Raw genomic sequence first — 19,056 nt, 5'->3', positions numbered from 1 at the left:
CATTCATCCTGCACAATAAGTCTCTCTCTCTCTCTCTCTCTCTCTCTCTCTCTCTCTCTCTCTCTCTCTCTTCCTTCCCCCCTCTCTCTGTGCTTTGTTTCCTGAACAATATTATCCATCCATGAACTGTATTTACTCTGTAAGTAGATTGCTATAAACAACCCTACAGTGTGCAGCACACCGGGCATATGCTAGTCTCCATGCAAGCACCATGCCACTTTATACCATGAACTTGAGCGCCTGCGGGCTGGGGATCTTCCACATATCCACGTGCCCCACCCACTCACACCCCCCCCCCAAGACACAGCTCTCTGACTGGTCAGTTTGCTGTCTTTGCATAAAAGACCTATCAGTTCTACATCCCGTACAAGCTCACGTTATGTAATAAACCTTGTTCCAGCTAAAGCGGCTGAGAGAGGCTGAAAGTCAGTACAAGCCATTGCTGGATAGGAACAAACGTCTCACTCGGAAAAACGAGGACCTGTCCCACACTCTGCGGCGCATAGAGAGCAAGCTGAAACTCGTTACCCAGGAGAACACGGAGATGGTGAGTGCCTGCTGGGTCTGCAGAAACAACCGCCCGCCCGGCAGAGCTAGGCAGCTCCTCATTTCTTCTGTCCTCCTCTAACCCAGAGGCCGTGCAAGTCGCTTATAGCCCCGGAAGTCCCGTACACAAGGGAGCAAGAGGTCCTGTGTATAGAGGTACAGGACCTCCAGGCCTGCTGAGCAAGCTAGGGTAAACTCCACTCTTGCCTCTGACACTAAGCCAGACTGCAGAGTGGTTAGCGCTGTCTGCCTGTTCCTTCAGGCTCTGAAAGTCCCAGAGTAAGTGACTCAACAGGATGTCACAGGCGGCATCTCATTAGCCCTTCCAGCCAATAGCCCACCTCCTCGGATAGTTCAGGTGGTTTGTCTGGGCTATCTGGGAAGCTGTCTGGGGCCTGATGTATGACCAAGATATAGGCCTCAGTTTCCCGGTGCTCTTCTGCAGGCTGCTCCAAGCCCAAGCAGAACAGTGCTTTGCCCACAGCAAGGAAACCTCAACTGTCACTCAGGCTAGTAGGGAGGTCCTCCCTTCTTGCCCTGCAGGTCAGTCACTCTACCCACCGCGTTTGGTGTTTCAGAGGCAGAAAGCTGGAATCATCCGGAGACCCAGCTCCTTAAATGACCTGGATCAAAGTCAAGATGAGAGAGAGATCGACTTCCTAAAGCTCCAGATTGTGGAGCAGCAGAACCTCATTGACGAGCTTTCCAAGGTGAGCATCGCTACACTGCCCTGCTGCCCTTTGTCTTCTGGAGCCATGCCCCCTGCTGCCCTGTGTCCTCTGGAGCCATACACCCTGCTGCCCTGTATCCTCTGGAGCCATGCCCCCTGCTGCCCTGTGCCCTCTGGAGCCATACCCCCTGCTGCCCTGTGCCCTCTGGAGCCATGCCCCCTGCTGCCCTGTATCCTCTGGAGCCATGCCCCCTGCTGCCCTGTGCCCTCTGTATCCATGCCCCCTGCTGCCCTGTGTCCTCTGGAGCCATGCCCCCTGCTGCCCTGTGTCCTCTGGAGCCATGCCCCCTGCTGCCCTGCGCCCTTTGTCTTCTGGAGCCATGCCCCCTGCTGCCCTGTGCCCTCTGGAGCCATACCCCCTGCTGCCCTGTATCCTCTGGAGCCATGCCCCCTGCTGCCCTGTGCCCTCTGGAGCCATGCCCCCTGCTGCCCTGTGTCCTCTGGAGCCATGCCCCCTGCTGCCCTGTGTCCTCTGGAGCCATACACCCTGCTGCCCTGTGTCCTCTGGAGCCATGCCCCCTGCTGCCCTGTGTCCTCTGGAGCCATGCCCCCTGCTGCCCTGTGCCCTCTGGAGCCATGCCCCCTGCTGCCCTGTGTCCTCTGGAGCCATGCCCCCTGCTGCCCTGTGCACCCACTGAAGAGCTGTGCTCCCTGACACCGTGTGCCCCTCTGGAGCTGTACTCTGCTCACCATATATCTTCTGTCCATGCCCTCTGTCTGCACCGCAGCCCAAAACCCCCACGTGTCCTCTGTTGCCACACACCACCATCTGCTGCGCACCCCCTCCTCTCTGTGCTCTCTGCCTCATCTCTCTAGGGTAGAAATGAGGGCAAGGGAGAATGCATTGGTGGGGCCTCCTCAGCTTCCCCCTCCTTCACAGTCACTACTTAAAGTGACCTTCTTTAAACAGCTCTCTGCCTCCAATCTCCTAACACTGCAGGCCTCAAGTCCAAGGCCAGCAGCACTGCCCATGTTGATAACAAACCACTATAGCCAGAAAGCTTAAGAACATGCCATCTATTTACTCTTCGTTTTGGAGGCCGAGGACACAAGTCCAAAATGCTGTACTCCATGCACACACTCTGGCTGGGACCACTCCTTCCCCTGAGCAGCCCTGTGGACTCCAGTGTTCTCTGCTGTGGTCCTCTCTTTCCACTCAATACCACCGCGGCTTCCTCCTCTTCTGTTTCTTGTAGGAAACTTGTCACTGGGTTTATGATCCACCCTAATCTAGTATGAATCTGTACGTAATTACACCTTCAAAGACCCTATTTGGAAATCAGGTTCCATTTGCAGGTTTGGTAGATAGAGCTGAGGACACTTTTGGGGGGCTACCATGCCAGTGATTCCACCCTATCTTCAGAGTACCTTCTGCTTCCTGTTGGAATCCTGGTTGAGTCCAGTCCATTTCAAAATGAACTGCCTCTAGTCGGTCTCTGCCTTTTGGAAGGTGGCAGCAGAATACTGGCACAGACTTCTGTCTCTGGCCTGTCTTGTAATGACCAAACCTGCTTCCATGATACTACACATGAAAATCCCTCCTTTCCCCGATTCCCCAGACAGTGGGCAGTCTCACTGAGGTGGCCTTTGTTGGCCCTGCTGGGGACTTGAGTTCTTTTCTCACTCAATCCCAGCAATGATGGTGGATGGGAGCAATGGGAAAAGGTTGGAATCCTGGTTGCTTTCCTGCTCTGAGGGAGTAACAGGATACCTACTGTGAACAAAGACTCCTGGTTTATCTGGAAGGTTCTGGGAGTCCTCAGAAGAGGAGTGTTAGGGCCCAAACCAACCTCTGGGGAGTCAGTGCATGGCCCTTAGGCCTGTACCAGCCATGTAACTCTGAGCTTAGAGTTCAGAGATTCTGGGGTCCATTCTCTCTGGTGTCTGGAGAGCAAGGTCTGCCCTGTCCACTGTATGACATGGTGTTTTCTTCCCCTAGACCCTGGAGACAGCAGGCTATGTGAAGAGTGTGTTGGTAAGTTCTGGTGGGCACCACCCTGCTTGCTGCATGTTCCCCTTGCCCCATGTGGCTGTGTGGCCCCATTCTGTGCCCACAGCCTCTTATAGTCTAGACGGAAGTAGCTGTGGCTTCTTAAATGAGACTTACCGTAGTACTCTCCGACCAAAACATGCAGTGGCACCTAGGAGCCAGTTCTTGGGTCATATAGGAACAGCTGCCCCAGGTGACACAGCACCGGCTACAATGATTTTGCAGTTTACTTCCTAAAGGCCAGAACCAAGAGGCCACCTTTGCCACTCCTACCAATTTCTCTCAACTAACATGAAAGGCTATGTTGGCTGACCCTCTTCCCCTCATGACAGTGAGAACACAAAGACTCAGGCTAACTTCCCAAAATGAATCAGGCACTGTATAGACCAGTGCCTCAGGAACTATTTCTCCATAAGCAAGGGCTCCTTTCCATGCAGCAAAAGGGGCCTGGCGCATCCGTCCTCCTTGAATGTCCAGTTTCTCACAAGCCCAGGGCCCACCTACGAGGGGCTTGCTTGGTTCAGGCTGACAGAGGATTGCTAGTACCCACGATCTCCTTAAGAAGTCTTTATGCCCAAGACCACCTTCAACAAGATATGGTGCAAACCTACGTCTGTGTACCTTGCCAGACAACCATTCCACTACTAATGAGACCTTTCCAACTGGTTTTGCAGGAGCGTGATAAGCTGTTGCGGTATCGGAAACAAAGAAAGAAAATGGCGAAACTCCCCAAGGTAAAAGAAGGGGATGACTCAGGCATAAAGTACAAGCTCCTAAAACCTGTCTAAGAGGGGTGAATTTCTTCTTTTGCACATAAAGAGAAAATTTTATGAAAAACCGTCACTCTGAAATAACCCATGTAGGACTTAAAGCAAATCCTCTGTTTATCATTTTAAATTTTGTCAACTGAGATCAGGCCAACCTACCTTGGAGAGAAGGACCCTGCTTATCTGAGGGTTGCGGGGTTATAGTTGGGAGTGTGTTCCAGGGTTTTGTTTTTGTTTTTGTTTTTGTAGCCCTGGGTAGTTTTAGAATTTCCATCTATTCTTTGAGAATTTTATACATTTATACAATGTATTTTGATCATATCAAACCCCCTTACTCCCCACTCCCTCCCCCCTCCCCAGTCCCTCTCTCTCCCCCATCCACAGACAGCACTGATACACTCAGTGGGTTAAAAAGAGGCCCTGACTGTCTTTATCGCTCAAACCCCTCAGTGGTGTTAAGTCTATTACTCAGGTGAAATGTGAGGAAGAAACTCTGACTAGAAGTAGACAGGGAGTCTCATAGTTGTGAAGACAGGCAGTGAGACATTTTCCCTGAGTTGATGTTTGATGAGTTCACAAGGTCAGTGTTCAGTGTGCACCCAGCAGTGTGCACAGCCAGCTGAGTTCAACAGTCAGGGCATTGGACCCATCTGGGACCTGTTCCACCAAAACATCACACAGTAGCCTCAGTGTTCAAGGGGAGGGAGGTCAGAATCCAAAGGTCTGGAGGATTGGAGGTCTGGGGCCAGGTAGCAGACACCAGTGTGTGGTGGGCACTGCTCAGTGGAAGGCTGAAACACAAGGGGCTGGTGGGTCTGCAGTGTAGACGCTCTTGCAGCACCAGCACAGCAGGACAGCAGGAGTTGAGGTGGTGTGGGGGGGAGTAAAGGCCTTCAGAGAAAGGATGACAACGTGACAGGATGAGCCCAGGCCACCTGTGTGGTTTATGTTTAGGAATCAGAGATCAGAGGGACTGAGGTTTGATGAAATTGCTTCAAGTTTGTGTTTATTTGGCTTACATGTTTTCTGGGAAAGACTAGGGTACAGGAAAAAAGTTGGGGTGCAGGGAAATCCTTCTGAAAGGGCAGGATTCCACTAAGCAAGTGTTCGGTGGTTATTCAACTGGAAAGACAGGGTAGCGGTCAGATCACGGGAGAGAAGCCCAGAGCGCTGCTAGACAGGAGGGAGATGTAAGATGTGTGTACGTGGGAAGGGACATGAGGAAAGGGGCTAGAAAATGTAGTCTGTGAGGGCACCTGGTGTTCCTAGTCCCAGATTCAAGCTTTCCTGGAAGGTTCTGGAAGAGCAACCAACAGAGAGACCCAAGTTCACAATGGCCAACCACTAGTTCAGAATCAGTTGAGGAAGGAAGAGACCCTGATGTGGCCAAAGAAGATGAGGACCTTGTAATACTCCTAAAACCTAGATGAGCAAAGCTAAAGATCTTGAAGGAAGAGTTTCTCAAACTAGCTGGTAGAGGACCCGGCTTTGCTTGGCTTCTAGTGCAATCTGTCAAGGACAGATAGAACAGAGACGTGTGTCTGCAGAGTGAATGTCGTGGAACTCACTGTCCACCCTGCATGAGTTCAGCAGGTAAGAAGGTCAGGTCCAGGAACCACTTATCCAGGGATCACGTTGCCACTTCCCCATCTATCCTCCACCACCCTTTCTCCAGGAAAACCAAGCTGGCTAATAATACCCCGACTTCCATCTTGGCCCATGGGAGACCAGCCCCGGCCCTTCTTGAAGGACGACAGCAAACATAGAAGGGGGTGAATGGTCCTGGGGCTGCCCAGTGGGGGGACAGCTACTTAGCCGTGACCCCACACCTGGGCAACAGGAAGAGAAGGCAGAAGGTGGCCTAGGGCTGCCAGCCCCACCTGGCGTGGGTTTGCACTAATGCATTGCGTTTGGGCCAGAAGCCGGTTGTTGTGGAGACGTTCTTTGGATATGACGAAGAAGCTTCCTTGGAATCCGATGGCTCTTCCATTTCTTATCAAACTGACAGGACAGACCAGACCCCATGCACCCCGGAAGATGACCTGGAAGAGGTAATTTGGGCCTCCCACAGAGTTCTTTGACTAGCCAGCCCTAGGGAGTTGGTGAGGCACTGAGTTGGGTGGGGAAGGGATCAGGTGGAGGTCTCATGTGAACGCTGCTCCCTTTGGATCTTCAGGCCTGCCCCTGGCAGTCCTCTATTTGCACAGTAAGGAACATCATTTACATTGCTGGGGTATGTGGCTACTGAGGGACACTCCTTGCCTCCAGTGTCTGGTCATACTTCCTCCCACCATGCAAGTAGAGCCCCTTATGGTGTTGCGCAGGGCTCTCCACTCTCTTCAAAGGCTTCCTAGGAAGGTCCGAACCTCCAAGTAAGAGGCCAACACCATTTCAAGGCACATCATGGCTTCAGTGTTCTGAGTGGAGCCTTTTAGTGTATAAAAACAGGCCAAGTATCCTGTCTGGCTAGCCTCTCCTGCCAGAGTGATGGCCACCTCAAGTTCAGCAATCATCTCAGCTCCCAGGCCTGAGAATCAGGATTTGTCCTTGTGGGGACTGCTCTAGCATGGCCAGCCCCTCGGGGCAGGAAGTGTGGTTCACAACCTTAACCGGGTCCAGTGGCCAGGCTATTATACATGGCCTGCCCTGGTAGATGCTGGAGTGTGGCCCAAAGGCTTTGGACTTGATTAGAAATCTAAGCTATCATAACACATCCATTACCACCAGCCTTGGGGAACAGGTGGAGGATGGGGAGGGAAGATGGACTCGGTCACTCCTAGATAATGGCCTATTCTCCAAACTGAGGCACACCAGGACTCTAAGGTAACAGCAGACCCACTTGCGTCTGCTCTCTGGTTGTGGCAGCAGGTGACAGTGCAGCTAGAAGCACATATCCAGGAGTGAGTCTACTCATGTGAGCCTGAGGTAAACAATCTTGACACAGGCCTGGAAGGGGCTGTACTACCTGGGACCCTGTACTCCTTTCCCAAAGCTCAGTGTACTTCTCACGACACATTTCTGCCAGCGGAGCTGTAGGGGAGCCTTTTATGGCATAAAGAGCCCTCAAGGTCAGGGCAATAGGAGTTCCAACTGAGCCCCTGGTCACTGGCTACCAACCAATGAGGCTTAACCTGGCTTCATCACGGCCAGTTCAGCCACCCACCTCAGTAGCCAAGGGTCACCTCCCAGGAAAAATCCCTTTAAGCAGCACCGGGTCCCAAGTAGTACCCCTCCCCACAGGCTGCAGAGTTCCTCCAGCACACCTCTTAGAAAGAGTAGTCACTATACCTCGCTGGGAAGAGTGGAGCCTGGCTGTTTGGGGGTGCTGCTGTGTGGGGCCCAGGTTAACACTATATCTCTCTTTGCACATGATGGTGCCTGTGTGGTGCCTGTGTGCTTCTCTAGGGAATGGCCAAGGAAGAGACGGAGCTGAGGTTCCGGCAGCTGACCATGGAGTACCAGGCATTGCAGCGAGCCTATGCCTTACTGCAGGAACAAGTCGGTGGGACACTGGATGCAGAGCGAGAAGTTAAGGTCTAAATGACTTCTACTCTGCGACGTTCCAGCTCCCACTCAGTTCCTCCCCACTTGTCCCCAAGCTCTACAGGGACACTCCACTTGCTTAAACTGTTGAGCTAAGCTCCTTGTATCCCACAGTCACTGGGTCTTAGCACTAGAGCCATTAAAGTCAGGGTTATGGAACCTGAGGCTAGGTCGGTTTGAGCTTGGGGTGGAACTGGCCTGGATGGTGGCAGCATAGATATGGGTGAGGATCCTTGTTTTTGCTAAAGGCTATGGCCAGGGTACACAGGACCTTCATCCTGTAGGATGATGCCGCCTTTGCCGCCTCTGAAGGCACAGGGATAGGCTAAGAACAATGAGGGAGCTGTCACATCAGTCAGCAGCATCCAGGCAACCCTGGCCAGCAAGGCTTTGGGAGAGGGGCTCTCTGCCAGCTATTGGAGGCGGTGAGGGCACCAAGTCTCAGGGAAGGACACAGGAAAGGGGATCTCCCTCACTGCTTTCTGGAGGCAGCTGCCTTAGAACTGTGGCTGGTACAGTAAGTAGGGAGACAGGCTGCTTCCTCGGGTGGTGGGGCTCTCCTGAGCAGAATGCTGTGAGGTTTTGGTCCTGGTTGGCCACACTCACCCTATTCATCCTGCAGGGCAAGAGGCAATTGTGCAACTTAAGGTTTTGGAAACACGGCACAACTAATCAATTAACTGGACTGAGGCAGAGTGCTCTGCAGCCTGTGTCTCTGAGTCTGTCTGTCTGTCTGTCTGTCTGTCTGTCCGTCTGGGCTGTTAGAGAAAATTTGATGTATTCTTCCTCCTTTCTTACAGACCCGTGAGCAGCTGCAAGCAGAAATACAGAGAGCACAGACCCGGGTGGAAGACCTGGAAAAAGCACTGGCTGAGCAGGGGCAGGTGAGTTCCTTGGGTTTCTTGCGGGGTTCCTATCTTCTGTCTGTACTAGGGGGTCCTGGAAGAGGCATGGCCCTCAGTGGTTTTCATGTTTCCTGTTCAAGAAGGATGGAGGGGGTGAGCGCATACCTATATAGGAATTATTCACTGCATGCTGCAAAGCTGAGCAGGTATAGTGTGTTTCACGGTTTCTAATATCCAGAATTCATGCCCTAGCAAGCTGAGAGTGAAGCAAGCATCTGCCTACCCATGGAACAAGGCATCTCCTCGGTTTGCCCACCGTTGCTCTGAGCCAGGGCCGGAACTTCAGGTCCTATGTACCTTACCCATAGACATCAGAGGGAAAAGTCTCAAGCTATTCCTGGCTTAGCCCCCGACCTGTGTTTCTGGGGACTCATCAAATCCCTGGAATCAAATGGCTTAAGGTGTTTATCCATCCTTCTCATACCAGAACACCTCTTCCAGAACTTCGATTCCATGGGGGGATCATGTCCCATGGCCATGCTCCTCTGATCCTTGTTTAGCCTCAATGCCAGGTGGCTCTCAATATACTAACTGCTAGTTAATAGGAGTAAGACACTCCATGACCAATGTCCCAGAATTCAGTGATACGTCGAACCCGTTGTCTCTTGACACACAGAACCCACCTGCCTCCATTCCATGGCCACCATGCATGTAAGCCTGCACCATGGTGTTCAAACCATACATGCACAGCCTTCTCAGACCAAGATGTGGTCCTGGCCCAGTCGTCACAGCTGGGCCTTGTCCCAGGTGGCTGATGTTTATGTTAAAAAAAGAAAAGTGGGCAGGGAAGAATAAGAACACCATGTCCCAAGCCCCCATCCCTAACCCAGAGATGATCTCCAAACTGCAAAGAGAAATTAGTTTTTTTTCCATCAGAGTCTCACTAGTTATACAAACCACTCCTAAGGGAAGGCTGAATGCCCACCAGTTAATGGTCAACACAAAACAAATTCAATGGTATTGTTGGAGGTTTTTGTCTTCTAATACTTTGTCCGGGCTTTTCTTTCTTTTAAATTTTTACCTTATAGGTTTTCTGTTTATATATTGTGCTTTCTGGTTTTGTGTTTTTTATAGGATTTCTGTGTGTACAAATGTGTATGCACAAGCGCATGTGAGCACGTGTGTGTGTGTGTGTGTGTGTGTGTGTGTGTGTGTGTGTGTATGTGAGCGCATGTGCATTTCCTGTAGCCCTGCAGTAGTCTCCTGCAGGGTATTCATGCCTGCATTTCAATTCCATTTTCAAGGATATGAAGTGGATTGAGGAGAAGCAAGCGTTGTATGGAAGAAATCAAGAGCTTGTAGAAAAGGTATGCCCTGCCTCTCAGCTGTGTGAGCATCTGGAAAGATGCCTCTTTGTGTTTGCAGAGTATGTAGCAGACTTTGTGGGCTGGCGGTAGACTTGGCACGAGTTCAAGGCCTTTCTGTGGTTCACCCCGTAGCAGCCCAAGGTAGCCCACTTCCTGGAAGAGGAAACCAGGGCTTCTTCTCCCAGGTCCAAAAGAGCTGTGTCTACAGCCATTGCAGTACCTCTGCTGTGCTTATGCGTAAGGATGGGTGGAGCTATCACTGGAACCAATCTGGTCAGAAGCCATGTGGATCAAGGATCTTCTAGCAATGTCTGCCATGAGACTGAACGTCCTCAGAGTTCAGTTCCCTCGAGTGTCCCCTGTAGCCAGCCCCAGTCCCCAAGTGAAGCTGGACTTTGTTCCTGACTGTGCAATTTGAGTAGGGCAGTGTCTCATAGTACTGTCAGCGATGGGCTCTCTTGGTTGTTTCTGCTAACAGGAGACTCAAAACAAACAAACAAACAAACAAAACAAACAATAACGACAACAACAAAAACCCCTCAACTCCATTTCCCTGGCTGTGGCTTTATTGGCTGTAACATTTTATCTAATTAGAACACATCAGAAAACATGGGAGAAGAGCCACACTATTCTTAGCAGTTGGCTGGTGCCAACACACCTTTCCCAAGGCAGGCCTAGACAGGAGAGGTGTGACTTCACTTTGTAGAACACACTAACACCCACACTTAACACCTGTGGGCACACCCAGATGCACATGCCCATTTAAAAATCTGTGCTCTCGCCGGGCATTGGTGGCACACGCCGTTAATCCCAGCACTCAGGAGGCAGAGGCAGGCGAATCTCTGTGAGTTCAAGACCAATCTGATCTACAAGAGCTAGTTCCAGGACAGCCTCCAAAGCCACAGAGAAACCCTGTCTCAAAAAATCAAAAAACAAAAACCAAAAGCCAAAAAATCTGTGCTTTCCAGGAAGCTGAAGAGATGACAGACAGAAAAGAGCTTGCTGAGCAGGTTTGAGGACCTGAGTTCGGATCCTGACATTCATGCAAAGCTGGGTGGAGCAGCGTGTGTCTATATATTCTCAGCACTGGGAGGGCCTCTGGAGCTTGCTGGCCAGCTGAATCAGTGAATTCTAAATTTAAAGCTCTGTCTCAAATAAACAAAGTGGAGAGAGGCTGAAGGAGATGCTCCGTTTCAACGTTTGGCATCCACATGCACACATGTAGATGTTCATATCACACACAGGCATGAGCACACACACCTACACCTGTGCTCTCTTCTGGAATTTGATGACACAGAGTGGCTACGGCCCTGCAGGTCCTTCAAAGCTGCCAAATGCTCAGGATGAGACCTAGCACCATGGAAGGGTCTAGAGCAGACTGAATTGACTCACTTATAGGATGTCCACCTTGTAGGTCTCCTGAATGGTAGAACTGGCTTATGGGTCTCCAAGTTCAGTGCTGGGAAAGATGGCTATAGCTACCTCCTCCACAGTGGATATCCTGTCTTCGTGGAGCTGCTGAGGGTGTGAACCACGAGCGGCATGTCTTAGCCTTTGGTTTGGGTTTTGTTCTGCGATGCCTGTGACCAAACCCAGAGCCTTGTGCATGCTAGGCATGTGCCCTGCCACTTAACACTGAGCTACACACCAGCCCTTGTGTGTTCAATCTCAGGAAGACAGAACCCTACGTTACTCGTCCTATTATTACTGGTGCTATCTAAACACACCTGGATTATCCGCATCAAATCTAGAATGTGACCAGGCAACCACACACCCATTCATTCCTCCCTGGGCTGTGCACCAGCCTGAGCTCCTGGAATTGCACAGGGGACAACTTGTCCTCAATAGCTTCCTTCCTTTTCTACGTTGGTGGAGCAATTCTCCGGGTAGCCCCGTCATACTGGGCAAGTGCCCTGTTCCCACAGAAGCAAGCAGCTGTCCAGAAAGCTGGTCTGCGTTCTCTGAAAGAATCATCTGTCTTCTCAGCTCACCCACTTCCTATTCTTCAGATAAAACAAATGGAGATGGAGGAGGCCCGGCTGAAACACGAGGTCCAGGATGCAAAGGACCAGAATGAGCTGCTGGAATTCAGGATCCTGGAGCTTGAGGTAGGGTAGACTTCGGGGACGGGGGTGGGGGACACACACAAGCTGGTGGACCACAGGGCCATAAGCTGGGATCCTCTTCTCAAACCTCTCAGCTCTTGTGATGAATAAAACCCCAAAGGCCACATGGGAAAGAAAAGAGGCTAGGTGGGGTCTCTGTATACCTCCCAGGAAGGATGGGGCAAGGTGTACAGAGTGAGGTCACTTGGGGTAGAGGCAAGGAGTGGCAAGCAAGAAACGGTCATTGTAAAGGGAAAGGAAAACGAACAGAATGCTCAGGGCTCCTTCTAGACCTGTGACCTTAGCAAAGCACTGTGACTGCAGCTGCACCGAGGTGACCAGTGGCAGGGACAATACCCAGGACCCGGTGCAGCCCAGCAGATATTCAAGCTTCCTGTTGGGGGAGAGATACCATACAATGGTCAGGTCCCCTTCAACTGTGCCCTGCTGTCCCTGGCCTGTGCCCTGCTATGACCTATAGAGGAGGAGGGGCAAAGATCCTTGGGAGGTCAGGCTGGGTGGGGAGGTGTCATGTCACTGTGCCAATTTGCACTGTGAGGAAGGTGGGCCGTGTTGCTCACTGAGGCTAGAGGAAGTAGTTACACAGGTGTGTCCTTGATGGACATTCTCACACAGCCCTGAGTCCTCCATCTCAGTCCAGTGGGCAGAAAGCCTGTTGGACACTGAGTCCAGATGGACCCACTACTGGGGATCATCGTGTTCACCTCCCTGGGCACTGGAGGGCTATGAAGCCGACTGGCTGACCTCCATGAGTCCTGGGATCCTGTGTGCATCCCCTGCATAAGGACTATGGACCCCCCCACCCCCAGTGGTCTCCTCCAGCACTCATTTTACTAGTTCCATGGGTGACTCTACCCGAGGTCTGTCCTCTGAGCCTCTTCACAGCCTCTGGGACTCGGGCTGAAAGAGCAAGTGAACCCTGTGAAGGGTCCCAGTGGGCCACATGGCCAGGGCTGTATGGAACCAGCATCCTGCCACCTGGGGCAGCAAGCACAGGGAGGTTTCTGCTCAAGGGCTCCCCTAGAGCTGAGTTTGGGAAACATGGCCTTGTTTCTCCAGTGGGTGGTCTTAGTCAGTGTTCTCCTGGCACCAGCTCAGCCTCAGGGAGGGAGGAGATAGGGTGAGAACAGCTCCAGTCCTGCCATGCCCGCCTTCTTCTCTTTGTCTCAGGAGAGGGAGAGGAAGTCACCTGCCATCAACTTCCACCATACGCCTTTTGTGGATGGGAAGAGCCCCCTGCAGGTGTATTGTGAGGCGGAAGGTGTAACGGTAAGACTCCCCTCCTTCACCTTGCATGGCCCACCAAGCTGCCACTCACACACATATCACTCTGTCCCGTCTGCCTCCTAGGACATCCTGGTCACGGAGCTGATGAAGAAGCTGGATATCCTGGGGGATAACGCCGTAAGTGTATGTCGCTCTCCTGACTTGTGCACGCCTCTTCATGCCGATCACCCCAGCCCAGCCCTCAGGCCCAGGGAGGGGCCCCTTAAGCCCACCCCAGCCCCTTCATAGGCTTCCCTGAACAAAACCCTTTCCTGAGGGGAAAAGCCTGCTAAGAATGGCCCCCTGCGTTTGGGAAAATCTGATCGTGGCTCAGCCTCCTAGTTCTCGCTGCTTCTGGTCACGTGGACTTAGTTTCTGGACCCTCTTTGGATCTTAGCTCTTCTATGACCACAGGTGTTGGCCTGGGGAGTGTTGCTCTTAGGCAATCCTGGATCACTGGGATTCTCAATTCTCTGATTTGGGGGTGGAAGCAGAGCCCATAGGTAGTCTCCAAATCTCACTGGGAGAAAAGCTCCAATTTCTGCAGCAAACTCCTCCAAAGACTAATTATCAAGTGAACAGAGTCAATGCAACCCTCCACTACACCTCCTAGCCTTCCTTCAGCCCATCACTCCACCCTCTGTCCACACTACACACACACATACATACATACACACATACATACACACATACACACATACACACACACACACATACATACATACATACATATATACACACACACATACACACACACACACATACACACACACATACACACATACACACACACATACACACACACACACATACACACACACATACACACACACATACACACATACACACACACACATACACACACACATACACACATACACACACACATACACACACACACACATACACACACACATACACACACACATACACACACATACACACATACATACGCCTTCTCTCCAGCCACCCTCTGTCTGCCATTCACCTGCCAGTTCCTTGTCCACCTATCTATCCTTTCATCTGTCTTCTGTCTACCATATTCCACCCATGCACCTTTCATCCATCCCCACCCATCCCTCTACCTGTTTACCATGTATCCATCATCCTTCTTAATTCATCCATCCTCCGTCAGTCCTCCTTCCCTCCCTCCCTCTGCCTCCTTCCTTCTTCCCTCAATCCACCCATCCTACAATCACTTACCTGTCTTTCCTCCATGCATCATCACGTGTCGATCCCCCCCCACCACCTGTACTGTGTCAGCTTTGGTATTGGCAGGAGCCTTTCTCTTTATCTTCTCATTTCCTGGGAAGCAGTGAGGAACAGAGCAGAGAGAAGCACCTTCAGGGAGTTCCAGGATGGTGATTCCACCACTTAACCACTCTTGATGGTTTCTTTATAGCAAAGATGGTGACTTCCCATTCAATAGCAGGGATAGCCATGGTGTATTGTGCCCCGGGGCGTAACCTTAGGTGTAAGTTATGTCATGGATTCTAACTTCTGGTTTAGAGCTAGAGAAATTGAAGCCTCAGAAGTTGACAGAGCTCATTTAATGGCAGTCATAGCGATGGCCCCAGCCAGGTCTGTGTCAGGATTCTTAACCCAGTAGCTCCTCACTTAAAAGTACCTCTATGTAGCTTGATTGCCCTAGGGTCATCATACGGCCTCTGTGGTCACTTTCACAGACCACAAGGGCAGAGAAAGAGGGATTGGAGGGAATATGGACAGGTCTTACATGTAGGAGACCCTGGTAGTTCCTGTCAAAGAGCCAAGTTCCAACTACTTGTCACAGTCCAACAACATACTGTGAGAAGCCCAAGCTTGTGAGTTCTGTCTGGAAGCGTTCAGTGGCCCTGCTGGTGAGGAACCAAGTGACTGTCACTTTCATAGGTAGGGTACATGAGTGCCATGGCTGCTGTCACCAGACATGTGCATTTCCTACCTGCCCCAGGTCCCTAGGAGCCAGGATACCAGGAGCAGAGTAGAGAAAGCAGCAGGGCCAGACAAGCCCATCCTCCATTGCAGGTGGTGCAGCTCAAACTGCTGTAGTCACCTTGTTGTCACCTGGAGAAGAGAGGGCTGTAGACTGATCAAACCGTGCTCTGACAAAGCTGGGCATCAGGGTATGACCTCCAGGGGTCAGAGGGTCAGACTGCTTACCAAAATATGCCCCCAAGAGCACTTCAACCTGCTTTGATACATCCAAGAAGATCCCTTCAGTCACCTTGAAGCTACTTTGTTCAAACTCTTCAGTGTTCATCATCCTACCCAGAAGACCACACAGCTCTGCCCTTAGGGGGAAGGAGCTTCTAGAAGCCTCTAAGGCTTCCAAACAGGAGGAATGAAGAAGAGAAGGAGGGATGAGGAGAAGCAAGGAAGAATGGGAGCAGTGGACACGAGGAGTCATGGGAGAGAGAAGAGTAGGGTGAAGGGATAAAGAACACTGAGGGCCAACACTGATAGACGAGGCTCCCATTGTGCCCATCCCAGGCAGGGCAGCCTCCTGCATCCCTGTCTGCTAGAGTGCTCACCTGTGGGGAGTCCCATCCTGGCTCGGAGGTTAGGGAAAGAAGGTACTTGCCTTTAGGGAGCTTACCTTCTAGGAAGGAAGACCTAGTATCCTGGAAGTTCTAGGGGTAAAGTGGGGCTCCCCTGTTCCAGCCTTAGCTGGCCATGCCTCCTGCTCCTCCTGGTGCATCTCACATGGGAACTGGGCAGCCAGATCCAATGTAGATGGCAGCCTTATGCTGAGTGTGTGGCTGGCCACATCCAGACAAGGGTCCCATTTGTCCCCAAAGCCAGACAAACCCTGCACAGAAAGACCACCTGGAGGGCCTTTGGGGAAAAACATGAATGTAAAAAAAAGTTGAAAACAAATCAACACCCACAGACCTGGGGTCATTTCATAGCCATGGATACTTCACCATGGTTGCATGTGCTTAATGCTGGCTTTAAGCAAAGACTGGGACAGGGCAGGCCAGAAATGGTATTAGACATGGTTTAGGCTTGCCTGCTGGGTAAGCTGCCCTGGCTGGTTCATTGAGACTTTTGATATTCCGACAGTGAGAAGGTGATGTGGATAGTACCCCGGAGTGGACAAGGTGGGGGTAAAGAGCATCAGACACGCAGAAGGACGATTGAATAAAAGCGCCATTTAGCTATAGCCCCAGCTCCATGTCCATTCACCACCCCCACTCACCCACACCTACCTCTGACACTGACTCTGTGTTCTGCTTTTGCACACAGAATCTGACCAATGAGGAACAAGTGGTTGTCATTCAAGCGAGGACAGTCCTGACCTTGGCAGAAAAGGTAACAGGGATTCTGTGGATGTCTGGGAGGGGGCCAGGCTCCTGTAGATAGATAAATACTCTCCCTGGGAGGAGACCCTTCAGGGAAGGGACATGGTCCCCTAGGTAATGTCTGCTTAGGGAAACTAGCCCACACAGGTCCAACAGCAGTGCCAAGTACCTCTGCCAAGGGGAGATTCAGCCAAACACTGCCCCAAACAGCTTTGTCTCCACCTCCCCCCACAGACTGTCTCAATGCTGGCTTCACCTCCACCTCCTCCCAGGGGTTGGAAGCTGGATTGAGTCTGTAAAACTGACAGTGTTCCTTGGTTCCCTGATCTAATTCTGTTTAGCCCCCCAGCCTCATCCTGGTCCTGTCCCCAGCCCAGGCTTGCTTAGCAGGCCACCCTCAGCCCTTCCTCAGACCTCCAGCCATGCAGGAAAAGGGGATCCTAGTAAACAAAGATGTTGGGATACAGGCCACCCAACCTTTCCTGGCAGAGTTCTAAGATGCACTGCTCCTAGAGGCTGGAGACTCAGCAGTTAAGACGCACCTGCTCCTGCTGCTCCCCAAACCAGGGAAGGCAGTAGTGGCAGACATCCTGAATGTCAGGTGGCATGGGGAGTGGGTCCTGGATCTAGGTGGAGCCCACAATACCAGTCCAACCCTAACTCCCATTCCTTAGTCAGGCCTCCTTTGATCTTCTCCCAGGCTCTCCCTGGAGTTGGGTGGGAGAGGGTTGACACTGATGTTCACACGGGAGGTGCTAAGAGTCACTATCACCTATTCATTGTGTCTGTGCCCAGTGGCTCCAGAGGATTGAAGAGACAGAGTCAGCTCTACAGCGGAAAATGGTAGATCTGGAGAGCGAGAAGGTCAGTGGAATTCCCCGAGTGCCCCTGAAACCGATGTCACCAGGTCTGAATTCCTGAGGCCAAGGCCTAGCCCTCTGTGTTTCAGGAGCTGTTCAGCAAGCAGAAAGGCTACCTGGATGAGGAGCTGGACTACAGGAAGCAGGCATTGGACCAAGCCCACAAGGTGAGCGAGCAGAGTGGCAGACATCTGCCTTCTTACCCGCCCCAGTGAACATCTCTAAGGCCTGTGTGGCCAGGCTCAAAACTTTTAGGAGGCACCAAGATTCAGTGTGGGGTCACTCGCTGCCTTTCTCAGTCTGACTTCTGAGGACATGTTACTGCCCACTCAGCAGACACTGCAAGAGTGCAAGCAGACAAGGACTCACATGGATACAGGCATTTAGGCACATTGAGAACTAATATAGATACATTAAATTGGTTGACAGGGTAATTGATGAGCTTATAGTGCATTTAGAATTTAACTGGAGACAACTGAGTGTTCATAGGGAATCTCATGCTACTGGAAACCCCCCAGTAGAATCAGATTTGTTCATCTGATACTCGCAGAAATGCAAGTTTGGCCTTATCTGTGTCTCTGGTCATCCTTTGGGGGAATCATAATCTAAAGGGAATATCCCTATTTAAGGGATAAGTTCAAACATGGTAAGCAGACTATACCTAACCAAAGGCAGGGACAGTCCCTCTGGTGACCTAGGCTCGTCCCCTGCTATATCCTTATCTGTAAAAAAAGAGTAAAGTTCTCACTAGCAGGAGCGTGTGAGACCTCTGCAGTGTTTACTCTAAGCCATGTGTAATCACTCTTGTTTGAAAAGGCTGGTGCTCACGATCTGGGCCTGACCCTCACGGACCCTGACTTGCCTGAGGATCTGGGTTCCCTCCCCAGCCCCAAACAGTGAAAGAGTTCCCTTCTGATTTCCCTAAAGTTCCCTTTTCCCTGAGACGCTGCTGAGGCAAAAACATAAGCACACTGTGGTTCCAGGACATCAGCAGGGAGTCCCGGCTGGTGTTTGACCCCAGTTCTTCTAGGGTACCTGCTAGACAGGAAGTAGGGTGCTTGTGACACTCCAGGCTCTTTTCCCAGAGACCGCTGGGCACACTACCCCCCTCCCCCTGTAGAAACTCTGCTAGTTGAAGCAAGGCTGCCTACCCTGGAGAGGGTGGGCCCACTCCTGAAGAAGGGGAGGGCTGACGCCTGTCTCCTGTCCCCAGCACATCCTGGAGCTGGAAGCCATGCTGTATGATGCCCTGCAGCAGGAAGCCGGGGCCAAAGTGGCTGAGCTGCTGTCAGAAGAAGAGCGTGAGAAGCTCAAGGTGGCGGTGGAGCAGTGGAAACGCCAGGTCATGAGCGAGCTGCGGGAGCGTGATGCGCAGATCCTGAGGGAACGCATGGAACTGCTGCAGATTGCGCAGCAGGTGCTGATGGCGGGGTGGGCTTCCCGAGACCCAGCTTCCTGGGGGCCACACGTCCAGCAGCTGTGTCCTCCAGTGACCACCCCCTTTCATACCCAGTCCATGTCAGTCCCTAACTAGCTCCCAGTCTAGCGGCTTCCAGGTCTCCTGCACGACACTGTCCCCTGGTGGTAAGAAAGAGTGTTGTCTGTGGGCAGCAGCTAACCAACCATTACCCAGCCCCATTGTTTTGTTTGTTTGGGGTTTTTTGGTTTTTGTTTTTTGTTTTGTTTTTTCAAGACAGGGTTTCTCTGTGTAGCT

The 19,056-nt window shown here is 51.7% G+C and overlaps 1 protein-coding gene across 3 annotated transcripts in view; it reads left to right on the top strand.

The window, feature by feature from the left end:
• Jakmip3 (Janus kinase and microtubule interacting protein 3) overlaps positions 1-19,056 on the top strand; it is a 60,100-nt gene that overhangs the window by 38,224 nt on the left and 2,820 nt on the right. For 2 of the 3 annotated variants that reach the window (XM_035441282.1, XM_035441284.1), the window contains exons 5-19: positions 401-547; positions 1,125-1,256; positions 3,216-3,251; positions 3,941-4,000; positions 5,956-6,084; positions 7,439-7,567; positions 8,377-8,460; positions 9,726-9,788; positions 11,798-11,896; positions 13,085-13,183; positions 13,265-13,324; positions 16,427-16,492; positions 17,278-17,346; positions 17,432-17,509; positions 18,556-18,759. In XM_035441282.1, coding sequence (XP_035297173.1) covers positions 401-547; positions 1,125-1,256; positions 3,216-3,251; positions 3,941-4,000; positions 5,956-6,084; positions 7,439-7,567; positions 8,377-8,460; positions 9,726-9,788; positions 11,798-11,896; positions 13,085-13,183; positions 13,265-13,324; positions 16,427-16,492; positions 17,278-17,346; positions 17,432-17,509; positions 18,556-18,759 — 1,455 coding nt within the window. The remainder of the gene's footprint in view (positions 1-400; positions 548-1,124; positions 1,257-3,215; positions 3,252-3,940; positions 4,001-5,955; positions 6,085-7,438; positions 7,568-8,376; positions 8,461-9,725; positions 9,789-11,797; positions 11,897-13,084; positions 13,184-13,264; positions 13,325-16,426; positions 16,493-17,277; positions 17,347-17,431; positions 17,510-18,555; positions 18,760-19,056) is intronic. The other variant, XM_035441283.1, reaches the window with a different exon arrangement.

This window comes from Cricetulus griseus, chromosome 3, assembly GCF_003668045.3.
Source record: "Cricetulus griseus strain 17A/GY chromosome 3, alternate assembly CriGri-PICRH-1.0, whole genome shotgun sequence".
Taxonomy (NCBI): domain Eukaryota; kingdom Metazoa; phylum Chordata; class Mammalia; order Rodentia; family Cricetidae; genus Cricetulus; species Cricetulus griseus.
The sequence above is the reverse complement of the archived record's forward strand: the minus strand, read 5'-3'. Positions and strand labels throughout refer to the sequence as shown.